The sequence below is a fragment of the Bison bison genome, unplaced genomic scaffold, assembly GCF_000754665.1.
Source record: "Bison bison bison isolate TAMUID 2011002044 unplaced genomic scaffold, Bison_UMD1.0 scf7180017864465, whole genome shotgun sequence".
NCBI classification, from domain to species: Eukaryota; Metazoa; Chordata; class Mammalia; order Artiodactyla; family Bovidae; genus Bison; species Bison bison.
Window position 1 is genome coordinate 8785922 of NW_011495026.1, and position 12288 is coordinate 8798209.

General features: G+C 42.0%; 1 protein-coding gene across 4 annotated transcripts in view; it reads right to left on the minus strand.

Annotated features, from left to right (window-relative positions):
* Positions 1-1495: 1495 nt before the first annotated feature.
* SPATA5 (spermatogenesis associated 5) overlaps positions 1496-12288 on the minus strand; it is a 326635-nt gene continuing 315842 nt past the window's right edge. The window contains exon 16 of one of the 4 annotated variants that reach the window (XM_010860264.1): positions 1496-2443. In XM_010860264.1, the coding sequence (XP_010858566.1) occupies positions 2267-2443 (177 nt within the window). In that variant the 3' untranslated portion in view covers positions 1496-2266. The remainder of the gene's footprint in view (positions 2444-12288) is intronic. The other 3 variants (XM_010860266.1, XM_010860267.1, XM_010860265.1) reach the window with 3 other exon arrangements.

Here is a 12288-nt window from a genome sequence, read left to right on the forward strand (position 1 = left end):
GCAGGATTTTAGTTCTTTAATTCAAAGCACAGACCAAGTCAAGAGAAGCTCTTTGTGGTCTCCCTGGCTTGTGGGAGAATGTTAGTCTGTTCTTACACTCAAGGTATTGGTCTCTAAAGATCTGAACATTATGTATGAGGCTCAGTCACAATTTCAAATGTCATATGGGCTAACGGGTCTGAGTGGCCATAAATACGTAAACTCCGTGTAGCGTTTGCCTTCCTCTCACCCCCAGCACCCAGGCCCCATCTGAGAGTCTCAGTGTTGGTTCAAGCTTCCTGTTCTTGTTTGTAGTTTATAGGCAACAGGATTTCTTTAATTTTCCTGGTTAGGCCTTTGGGAATAAGTTTTTCTCTCATTTTCTTGTACCCTAGCACTTAAAGAAGTTCAGTTCAGTCGCTCAGTCGTGTCTGACTCTTTGCGACCCCATGAATTGCAGAACGCCAAGCCTCCCTGTCCATCACCAACTCCCGGAATTCACCCAAACCCACGTCCATCAAGTCGGTGATGCCATCCAGCCATCTCATCCTCTGCTGTCCCCTTTTCCTCTGCCCCCAATCCCTCCCAGCATCAGTCTTTTCCAATGAGTCAACTCTTTGCATTATGGTCCCTTAATAACTAAAGGTATAGTGGGAAGCACAAAAGCAACTTTGAGGTTCTATTTATTTCAATGTGTAAGCCATAGTTTCTAATCAGCAGAGTCCAACAGATCTTTCTAAGTGATGGAAATGTTCTACAATCTAGTCTGTCCAATATGGCAGACACATGTCACATGTGGCCTTTGAACACTTGAAATGTAGCTAACAGGTTTGATGAACTAAACTTTAAAAATTGCTTTCTTTCTCTTTAAGAAACAATTATTTATTTATTTATTTGGCTGTGCTGGGTCTTAGTTGTGGCATGTGGGGTCTAATTCCTTCACCAGGGATGGAACCTGGGTCCCCTGCCTTGGGAGTGCAGAGTCTTAGCCATTGGACCACCAGGGAAGTCCTCTAAATTTTTATTATTAATTAATTTTAATTAAAATCTCAACTTAAATAGCCACATTCCACTATTTATTTGATAGCACATTTCTAAATAGCAGTAATATTCTTCATCCCTTGGGAGATTTTCTGTAATAGTAAACCAATGCAGTCTGAGAAAAAAAACTCTTACAAAATCCACTTTTGAGAGTCAAAGGATGAAACAGTTGAGACACGACTTCAGAATATCCACAACCACAAAACTGTATAGTCTCGATATTTTCACAATCAGGTATCTCTCACCTTATGGTCTTTCTGGGAATTCTCAAAGACGTACAGTGACTAGGTTTAAATGCACAATCTTTCCCATCACCAGCTTCTGACCTGGAAGTCAGGCAATCAATTTCCAACAGCTTTTTCAAGGATATTTATGGAGTACTAGTGTCAAGAAATCTCAAGGACAAATAATTTGGAGCATAAACATAGATATTTAGAATGCAATGTAAGACAATATGATTAACAGTACAAGTTGGTTCTTCTTTCAACTGAAAAAGTTTACTGGTAACCTGGAAATGTGTACAAGTTAAACATGAACACCTCATATGGTTTATTTATAGCATTTTCATGAAAAAACCAAAACAAAACAAAACAAAAAACAACCAAGTACTTCTCTAGGCCTGGACTGAGCTTACATTTCCAAGTTTTTAATCTTTCAAAGGGCATTACAGGGTATGAGATAACTCTCAATTCTTTGTTTCATTGCCACGAGTACAGACCTAAGAAGGCTAATGCCAAAAATGTATGCATGAATTATAATGAGAATAAATATGTAATTGGAAACAAGGTCACATAAGCCTGGCTGGAGCATTTAGCCATTTCACGGGCTGGCCTTCAAAATTAAAGATTTGTGAATATTTTAAACCGTGATTTCAACTACATGCATTTTCTATGTTCATGTATAAAACTGATGCCCACAGTTTTGTTTTTTGGAAAAGCACTGAAATGGATTCTGAAGAAAGGAAAGCACCATGGGAGGAATAAACCAGGTCAGTAATGAAAACATAAAAGTTTGATTTTTAAAACTCAGCACACATTTCTAGATAAAACTAATTTTAACTCTTGTCCAGAGATTTTCATGGATATTTTCATTGTAACCATATGACTTAAAATGTCTGCAAGAATGGAAGCCCCTCAATCTGGTCAACATATTTCAGACATTTTGCTTATTAAAGGCTATTTTGACACTATTTTGAAACAACCTTTCTCTACGAAGGATTTTTAGCATAACGAATGTACACATTCTCTCAGAGTGTATGCAGCCCACTCTTCTCTTGATAATCTTCATAGAAACGTCTCAATGATTCAGGAAGTCTGGGTGTCACGGTGCTCAAGGCTTGAGTAAAGTGTCTTTTCATAACGCAGTTGGCTGTAATGTCTTCTTCCAGAGCCAGCAGGGCTGCCTCTCTACAGACAGCTATGATCTGACACAAAACAAACAAATAAAAACAAAAATAGGATAAAAAGGAATAATAAAAAAAAAAGTAGAGAACAATCATACTGTTTTTTAGGAATGTTCACATTTCAGATATTCATCTATGGTTAACTTCTACAACTATAAACTTATCCACATTGATCTCTGAGACTCATTCCACTTGAGTTTTCAGAAGGATAAGAAGTAATCACTTTAATTTCAAAACAATATATTAAGTACTGAGATCCAGGAGGCAAAAAGATGTTAGGTTATGGCATTGGTGCTTAGGAACTTACAATGGTAAAGGTACAGGCACAGACCTCTTCCCAGGTGACTCAGTGGTAAAGAATCTGCCTGCAATGCAGGAGACAGGGGTTCGATGCCTGGTTTGGGAAGATGCCCTGGAGAAGGAAACAGCAACCCACTCCAGTATTCTTGCCTGGAAAATTCCATGGTCAGAGGAGCCTGGTGGGCTACAGTCCATGGGGTTGCAAAGACAGGACTGAACACATACACTTCAACTTCAACAAAGACCTCTAACACAGGAAGACAAAGGGTGAGTGTGCGTGTGGCGGGGGAGGTGGGAGGGGACCAGTGATAAGGGCAGGGCCGAGGAAGGAGACTGATGGAGAGCGAGGTCCCGCGCATCAGCACACCTTGTCATAGCACAGAATTTCCACATTCCTTTCCACCTTTGATCTATTACCGACATGTAAAAGCATTTCTTTATGCGCATCTCCTTAATGAGTTCTTAAATCTTAGGAATATCAGATAGTGTTGTCTCCGTTTACTTTGGAGAGCTGCATTAAAACAGAGAGGTGAATTCTGTTTACTCAGCGAGGAAAGCTGGGAGAATTGAAAAGAATCTGGGGGTGGGGGGGGTGGAGGGGATGCTGGGGGAGGGAGGAGAAAGTGGGCGGTAGGAAAACGGAAGGGAGGAAGGTTCCAGTCTTGAATCCTGAAATGTGTTTTAAGCTCTCTGGACTTTAGACAGCGGAAGCAGGCTGATGCCAGTGTCATTCTAAAGACACATTACTGTGGTGAAAAGAGCTTGGTGGATGAAAAGAGATATTGTGATTTTCAGGGCAACAGGGAAAACAGTGATTGATATTGACTGCACCCTTATATCGGTAAATGAAAGGGCCAGCTGAAACACATTTGTCCAGCCATTCAGCATATTTTCTCTGTTTGTTCACTTACTGAAAAGAGCTCCTCTGCTTATGCTGGGCTAATGGCTGCCAAAGCAGTTTAGTAGCTTTTTAGGGGATTTAGCAGCATGTTTAGGGAGCTTTCAAAAAACATGCATAGATTTAGATGGCTTTGTCAAATTACCACAATGTAACTGTTAGTTCTGGGCTTCATTAATGAGCACTGAAGTTGACTATAGTGGTTATGCATGTTAATGCTTTTCCCAAAAGAATGGCTACCGACTTGTTGAAGGAAGAAACAAAACTTCTAGGGATTAGTGAAACAACCTCATCACACATTCTGGTGCAAAAAGGGCTATTTTGAAAATGGGATGTGATATTTAATAAGCACAGTGAAAGCATATAAAATGCCCACATGGTAAACTGGTTCCACTGTGTTCCAAAGGGACCTTGGGGACCTCTATGAGGAGGTGGTGGAACCGAGTGGGGAGAGCTTGGCGTCCTCCTAGCCCCACCATCTGAGCAGCACTCTCTCTTGTGTGCAGGAATCTGAAGCAATGGCTGCAAGGCTGAACAGCTGGAAGCCAAATCCCTGGGAGAGGCAGAGAGGAAGGGATTAATCGTTTGCTGGTGCAATTCCAGCTCCCTCTCTCAGAACAGAAAATGCTTCCATTGTGTGGCTCCCTCCTCAGGCTAAGCAGAGTAGAAAGGTTACCACCCCATGGCCAACGCCTTGTCTTACACACTTTACCTGATACCTTGGAGAACACTGGACCCAGCATGAATGGCTACAAACATCTACTGAGTACCTACTATGTGTGCTAGACAATTACTAATGACTTTACGAATTAACTGCTATGTGACCAGTGCTCCGAGGTTTTGCACGTGCAGTGATCTCATCGTAGAGGTAGGTGCAAAAAGTCTGAAACCAGCAAATGGTGTGGTGGTGGGTGGTGGGGTAGGGAGGTTGGGGTGAGGAAAGAAGGGGAGGTGCAAGGCTGCCTGGAACCTCTCAAAATTCCTGGAATTCGGCTCATGTGGCCAGAGATCAGGTGGCTAATAGCGCTGGCACATTTGAGAAAATGAACCCACAGTCTAGTAAAACTTCTCTCAAGACACAGTAATCGAATAGGGAGAAGAAATGATTATACTCCTCTAGTAACTGGAATCTCGGGTAGCCTAACACGGCAAGGTAGGGAAATACAGGGAGTGGGAAGTGAGACACTGAGGCCTTCAAGGCTGTCCCTGGGGTTGGCTCCCTTGAGCAATTCCTCTTCCTTCATATCTGCATCTATAGATTTTCCTCTAAGCTATAGATTGCCTTTTGCCTTCAGCTTCCATGGCAGTGACAGAGGGGACACTGGTGGTGGTCAGAGCACTGACTGCCATTTGAAAGCTGGATGCTTAGTGACTTGGGGCCTCCAGTATGTGCTAACATTTCATAGTAATTGGCCTACTATGTTGAGTACTGGCCTGACCCTTGATGAACAATTTCTATAGAATTGTGAGATACAGAAAACTTGGAGAGACCTTTGACTGAAGCACTAAGGAATGTTTGGTTTCGACAGAGACGACCTTTAGGCTCTCTGGGAGATGATGACAAGGGAAACAGAGCAGCTGAATGCTGGTGCTCAAGCACCTCACAGGAAGCTGGCCTCCGCTGTGTAGGAGGAGTCCAGCTGTTCACAATTCAAAGGTGGCTGAGGGCCTGCCTGAATTCTACACTTGCTTCAATAAACCTTATCCTGTTGCTTTTTATTTACAAGGGATGTCCTGAAGAACCAGCCAACTAGGCAATCCTTTCTGCCACTTCTATTTTTCTATTGTATCTGCTTAGCAATATACAACAAGTAACTGAGAGGAAACAGAGCTCTACTCATAATTAACCAGTCATTCATCAATTAACACACACTGTACAGCTACTATCGGAGAAGGCAATGGCACCCCACTCCAGTACTCTTGCCTGGAAAATCCCATGGACGGAGGAGCCTGGTGGGCTGCAGTCCATGGGGTCGCTAAGAGTCGGACACGACTGAGCGACTTCACTTTCACTTTTCACTTCCATGCATTGGAGAAGGAAATGGCAACCCACTCCAGTATTCTTGCCTGGAGAATCCCAGGGACGGGGGAGCCTGGTGGGCTGCCATCTACGGGGTCGCAGAGAGTCAGACACGACTGAAGCGACTTAGCAGCAGCAGCAGCAGTACAGATACTATGCAACAAGCATGTGAGGGCAGGTGGAGGATCCAGAGACACAGAAAACATGGTATTAAGAGGTACTGCTAGCAAGCAAAAGGAAAATGCTTTGGTGTGGAAAGAAGGAAGAAATTACTGGTTCATAAACTGGAGTGTGAAGGACAGAATTTAGATATGGACATAGCAGAAGAAAGGACATGCTGGGTGGAAGAAATAAAGCGAGCAAGGTGGGGAGAAAGAGACCAGGAATTACATGGGTCTAGCTTCAGTATCCAAAAATGGAGGGAAAAGAGTAATTCCATCATTAAAATGTCACTGAAAATAATGATAGTTTTCAGAAGTCCTGTGGGCCATAATGACAGTGAAGGGTAGTCAATGACAGTCATCTCTAAACCCAATTCAAAAGCAGCTGATGCACTGGCAGCTGACACAGTGTAACTCCTAAAAGTGCCTTTGTTTTTACTTTTTTCCCCATAAAAGGGCTTTTTAGTAGACATCCCAGAAGGAAAAGCAGTAATTAGATTATTGGTTCTTCTATCCTAATTCCAATAAAAAGGCCTGAAAAGGCAAGTATTCTTAGGAGGTGCATTTCATGATGACTGGTTTCTATTTGCTCTGGGTCACTTACTTAGGCATGTGTTTCAAGCTTCCATGTTTCCCAAGAGAGGTGCAGCTTCCTGCTTGTTTTCATGGCCCATGCCAGCATTCCCCTTGAGATACTGGTGTCTTTTCAGAGGAAGAAGTATTGCATGATCAAATAAGTGTAATAGTATATATACTGTTTCCCACAATGCACAGTAGAATGTTAAAGATTTATTAACTTTAGGGAAGCCTAGCCATGATGGTCTCCTGAATCTTCTTTAACCTGATGTTTCCCCCAGAACTCTCCATCTGTCCTCTGCTTTTGGTGAAACTCCTACAAATAGCTATCTGTAGGGTTACTGCTTATTTTCTGCATGCACTCTGGGAAGTGCTAACCCATAACAAACAATCCAGTCTAGGCACAACGTGACTCTTGCCTATCTTACATCCATTTTTTCCCTTTGCTCTCCCCTATTCCAGAAGCAGGGCGAAGGCTAACAGAGTTTTGCCAAGAGAACACACTAGTCATACCAAACACCCTTTTCCAACAACACAAGAGAAGACTCTACATATGGACATCACCAGACAGCCAATAACAAAATCAGATTGATTACACTCTTTGTACGGGCTTCCCTCATAGCTCAGTTGGTAAAGAATCCACCTGCAATGCAGGAAATCATGGTTCGATTCCTGGGTTGGGAAGATTCCCTGGAGAAGGGAAAGGCTACCCACTCCAGTATTCTGGCCTGGAGAATTCCATGGACTATACAGTCCATGGGGTTGCAAAAAGTCGGACATGACTGAGCAACTTTCACTTTCACACTCTTTGTAGCCGAAGATGGAGATGCTCTATACAGTCAGCAAAAACAAGACAGGGAGCTGACTGTGGCTCAGATCATGAACTCCTTATTGCAAAATTCAGACTTAAATTGAAGAAAGTAGGGAAAACCACTAGACCACTCAGTTCAGTTCAGTTGCTCAGTCATGTCCAACTCTTTGCAACCCCATGAATCACAGCACGCCAGGCCTCCCTGTCCATCACTAACTCTCAGAGTTCACTCAAACTCACAGCCATCGAGTCGGTGATGCCATCCAGCCATCTCATCCTCTGTCATCCGCTTTTCCTCCTGCCCTCAATCCCTCACAGCATCAGAGTCTTTTCCAGTGAGTCAACTCTTCGCATGAGGTGGCCAAAGTATTGGAGTTTCAGCTTTAGCAGCATTCCTTTCAAAGAACACCCAGGGCTGATCTCCTTTAGAATGGACTGGTTGGATCTCCTTGCAGTCCAAGGGACTCTCAAGAGTCTTCTCCAACACCACAGTTCAAAGGCATCAAGGCCACTCAAGTATGACCTAAATCAAATCCCTTATGATTATACAGTTGAAGTGACAAATAGATTCAACGGATTAGATCTGATAGACAGAGTGCCTGAAGAACTATGGATGGAGGTTCATAACACTGTACAGAAGGTGGTGATCAAAACTGTCCCCAAGAAAAAGAAATGCAAAATGGCAAATTGGTTGTCTGAGGAGGCCTTACGAATAGAGAAAAGAAGAGAAGCGAAAGGAAAAGGAGAAAAGGAAAGAATACCCATCTGAATGCGGAGTTCCAAAGAACAGCATGGAGAGATAAGAAAGCCTTCCTCAGCAATCAATGCAAAGAAATAGAGGAAAACAATAGAATGGGGAAAACTAGAGATCTCTTCAAGAAAATTAGAGATACCAAGGGAGCATTTCATGCAAAGATGGGCACAATAAAGGACAGAAATGGTATGGACCTGACAGAAGCAGAAGATATTAAGAAGAGGTAGCAAGACTACACAGAAGAACTATACAAAAAAGATCTTCATGACCCAGATAACCACGATGGTGTCATCACTTACCTAGAACCAGACATCCTGGAATGCAAAGTTGAATGGGCCTTAGGAAGCATCACTATGAACAAAACTAGTGGAGGTGATGGAATTCCAGTTGAACTATTTCAAATCCTAAAAGATGATGCTGTGAAAGTGCTGCACTCAATATGCCAACGAATTTGGAAAACTCAGCAGAGGCCACAGGCCTGGAAAAGGTCAGTTTTCATTCCAATCTCGAAGAAGGGCAATGCCAAAGAATGCCAAACTACTACACAATTGCACTCATCTAACACGCTAGTAAAGTAATGCTCAAAATTCTCCAAGCTAGGTTTCAAGAGTCCATGAACTGAGAAATTCCAAATGTACAAGCTGGATTTAGAAAAGGCAGAGGATCAAATTGTCAACATCTGCTAGACCATAGAAAAAGCAAGCGAATTCCAGAAAAACATCCACTTCTGCTTCACTGACTACACTGAAGTCTTTGACTGTGTGGATCACAACAAACTGTGGAAAATTCTTCAAGAGATGGGAATACCAGAACACCTTACCTGCCTCCTGAGAAATCTGTATGCAGGTCAAGAAGCAACAGTTAGAACCGGACATGGAATAATGGATTGGTTCCAAATTGGGAAAGGAGTACATGAAGGCTGAATATTGTCACCCTGCTTATTTAACTTTAATGCAGAGTACATCATGAGAAATGCTGGGCTGGATGAAGCACAAGCTAGAATCAAGATTGCTGGGAGAAATATCAATAGCCTCAGATATGTAGATAACACCACCCTTATGGCAAAAAGCTAAGAGGAATTAAAGAGCCTCTTGAGGAAGGTGGAAGAGGAGCGTTTAAAAGCTGACTTAAAACTCAAGATTCAAAAAATGAAGATGATGGCATCTGGTCCCATCACTTCATGGCAAATAGGGAAACGAAGGAAACAGTGACAGACTTTCTTTTCTTGGGCTCCAAAATCACTGCAGATGTTGACTGCAGCCATGAAATTAAAAGAAAAGCTATGACCAACCTAGACAGCATGTTAAAAAGCAGAGACATTACTTTGCCGACAAAGGTCCATCTAGTCAAAACTATGGTTTTTCCAGTAGTAATATATGGATGTGGGAGCTGGACCATAAAGAAGGCTGAACCCCAAAGAATTGATGCTTTTGAACTATGATGTTGGAGAAGACTCTTGAGAGTCCCTTGGACTGCAAGGAGTCAAACCAGTCAATCCTAAAGGAAATCAATTCCAAATATTCATTGGAGGGACTGATGCTGAAGCCCCAGTACTTTGGCCACCTGATTCGAAGAGCCAGCTCATTGGAAAAGACCCTGATGCTAGGAAAGACTGAAGGCAGGAGAACAGGACGACAGAGGATGAGATGGTTGAATAGCATCACCGACTCAATGGACACGAGTTTGAGCAAGCTCCAGGAGATGGTGAAGGATGGGAAGCCTGGTGTGCTGCAGTCCATGGAGTCGCAGAGAGTCAGACATGGCTGAGCGACTGAACAACAATAACAAATTCCAGAACAGAGAGAAAAGGGAAAGAACTGAGCAAGAGAGATGGGAGGAGGGCCAGTCTTTTTAATGGAGTCAAAAGGCAGCAGCCACAGTACACAGTTGTGCCTTGGACCTATACCTAATACACATGCATTTGTTGAACTGAATTGGGCAGTTCCTTAACTAACAAGTTTTTCAAAAGTGTATGTTATACACGTATTTCTAATATTTGGCCAATATTCTGTAATATTTTTACTTAAGTCTATTATGACCCAGACTTTGTCAGTTATAGTTAAGTTTTTGGAATGATAAACTCAGTAGGAAAAATTAGTTAACACTGATGTATGTTCATTTTAAGCAAATGTTTTGGTCTGGGGCCTAACTTTGAATCTAATTCTCTCCTTAGAAGTGATATAGATCAGAAATTTTAGCGAGAATACAAGTATGCCTGTTATTTTGTGGGATGCTTTCTTAGGTATCAAAATTTGTTATACAGGGAAAGTAAAATTTCTCCTGTGCTGTCACAGGGGAAAAACCTGCACTTTAATTGAGAAAGAGTCCCCCCAATTTACCAACAATGCAGTAATATATATTGGTTTAGATAATTGAAATGGAAGATTTGTTTTAACAAATTGTGCCAAAGTTTATTGCCTCACTTGGTAAAAGTAACCTGGCATCAATTCATTACTGAAGGATTTCCTTTTCTGTATTGAGCTTGGAGAGGTGAGGTCTTTTCAGATAAATTCGCTATTAAGAATACACCTCTCTATTCGGGAATGAATCCTATAGAAGCTGAGAAGAAGGGCCTTCAATTTAAACTAGGACCTTTCTTATTACTGTCTCTGAAGCTTTAAGGAAACTTAACGAATGTGTGTACATGTATGGATATCTCTACAGTGTACACGGGGACCACACAGCTCATCATTCTGCTGGTTTCACTTTCAAAATCAGAGTCTGGACTGTTTCAGTGATGGGGGAATTCAGATGAATTCTTCCCATGGGGCCACAGAAGAATCTCACTGAGAAGTGTGGACCAATACACGAATTTGAGTCACAGACTGTCTGGAATGTTGAACTAACCTGTTTAGAAAGAACACTCTTAGCACTTAGACGCTTTAACATCTTTGGCAAAGAGGATTTTGGAAGCTTTCCCCTAATCCCTTCACCATCTTGTCATCTTTCCCCATAGGCTGCAGACTACATCATTTAAATGAATTATTAGCCAACTACCAATAAGGTTGTTTTTGCCATTATGTTGTAAAAGGAAAATGTTTTGGCCGACTCCGTAAAGCTGAGAGTGTATGTTGTGTGTTCCTTTTCAGTTTTGACTAAAAAATTAATACCCAGACTTTAAAAATACATACGTGCTTTGCTGAAAGGTGAAAACAGTCTCTATTTGAGTAAGTGCGTAAACAAGACCAAAAAAGCCTCAGATCTCACTGTCAGAGTGATTAAGATAGGTTGTATTTCAGTGTCCATGACACTCATTTATTTGGTGCCAACATGTTACAAATCCTCTTTCCATTTGTTCAGCAGTCATAACATTTCTATCAGATATCTGAAAAATAGCAAAATAAATAGGAAATCTCTGTATGAAAGATTTGGCATATTTGAGATGAACTCCTAAAAGGTAGGAAAGGAAAAGATTTTTATGAAAATGTTTACAAATCCTCAAAACAAAGTCAAAGAAGAAAATAGTAATTGTATTCAACTGCAGGAAAAAAAAAAAAACAAAAACACTCAGCAATATCAGCAAAGGGACATATGAGTATGAATTTTCCTGCTACGCTTGCCCTCTGAAAAAGCAGTGCCTTTAGAACAACAATACAGCAATAACTGGATTACGTGAGACAACTCCTCTTCCGAGGGGTGTGGGGAAGCAACTTCCCAGGATGAGAGGGCTCTTGACCATTGAACCTTGGGAAATCTAATTACCTCACTTTTAAATGCAAAAGGGCAAAAGAGGCAATTGTGCAGAATTTTGAATGCCACGAAGAATAAGAACAATGTCTTACTTCACTGAGGAAAAAAAAAAAAAAAGAAACCTCTTACACATAGCCTATGATTCTTTCCCCCAGTCCACGAGACAAGAAGAGTTTAAACAGGTGGCTCAGCTTTGTAAAACAGAAAGAGGCATATTGCGAAAATTAAAACCAACATGGTTTCTAAACAGGTGGCAGCATTTTTTAACTGATGTTGTTAAGACTGACCGTCAAGGCAAAAACTGTTTACCAAAAACTAATCAACAGGAAGGAAAGCTTGAAAATGCTGGGCACTTATTTCGGGTACTTGTTCGTCCTGGGCTGTAGCCCTCCCGTTTTCTTCAGAGTCACAGCAGCACGACCTGCCTTCCTGGGGCTCTGAAAAACAGGAGCCCAACAGCAACTTCAAGCACAGTCCCCTCCATTCCAGGTAAGGCTGGGGTAGTATGTGCACGCCTGTTCTACTGGCTGTAAAAGAATGAAGACAATGACAACAGGAACACTGGCCTTGAGTGGCAGGTGAGGTCAAGAAGAAGGGACACGGCTGCATGCAGGCCTGTGGAGCTGGCCTGGAGCTGCTCACCTCCAACAGGGACG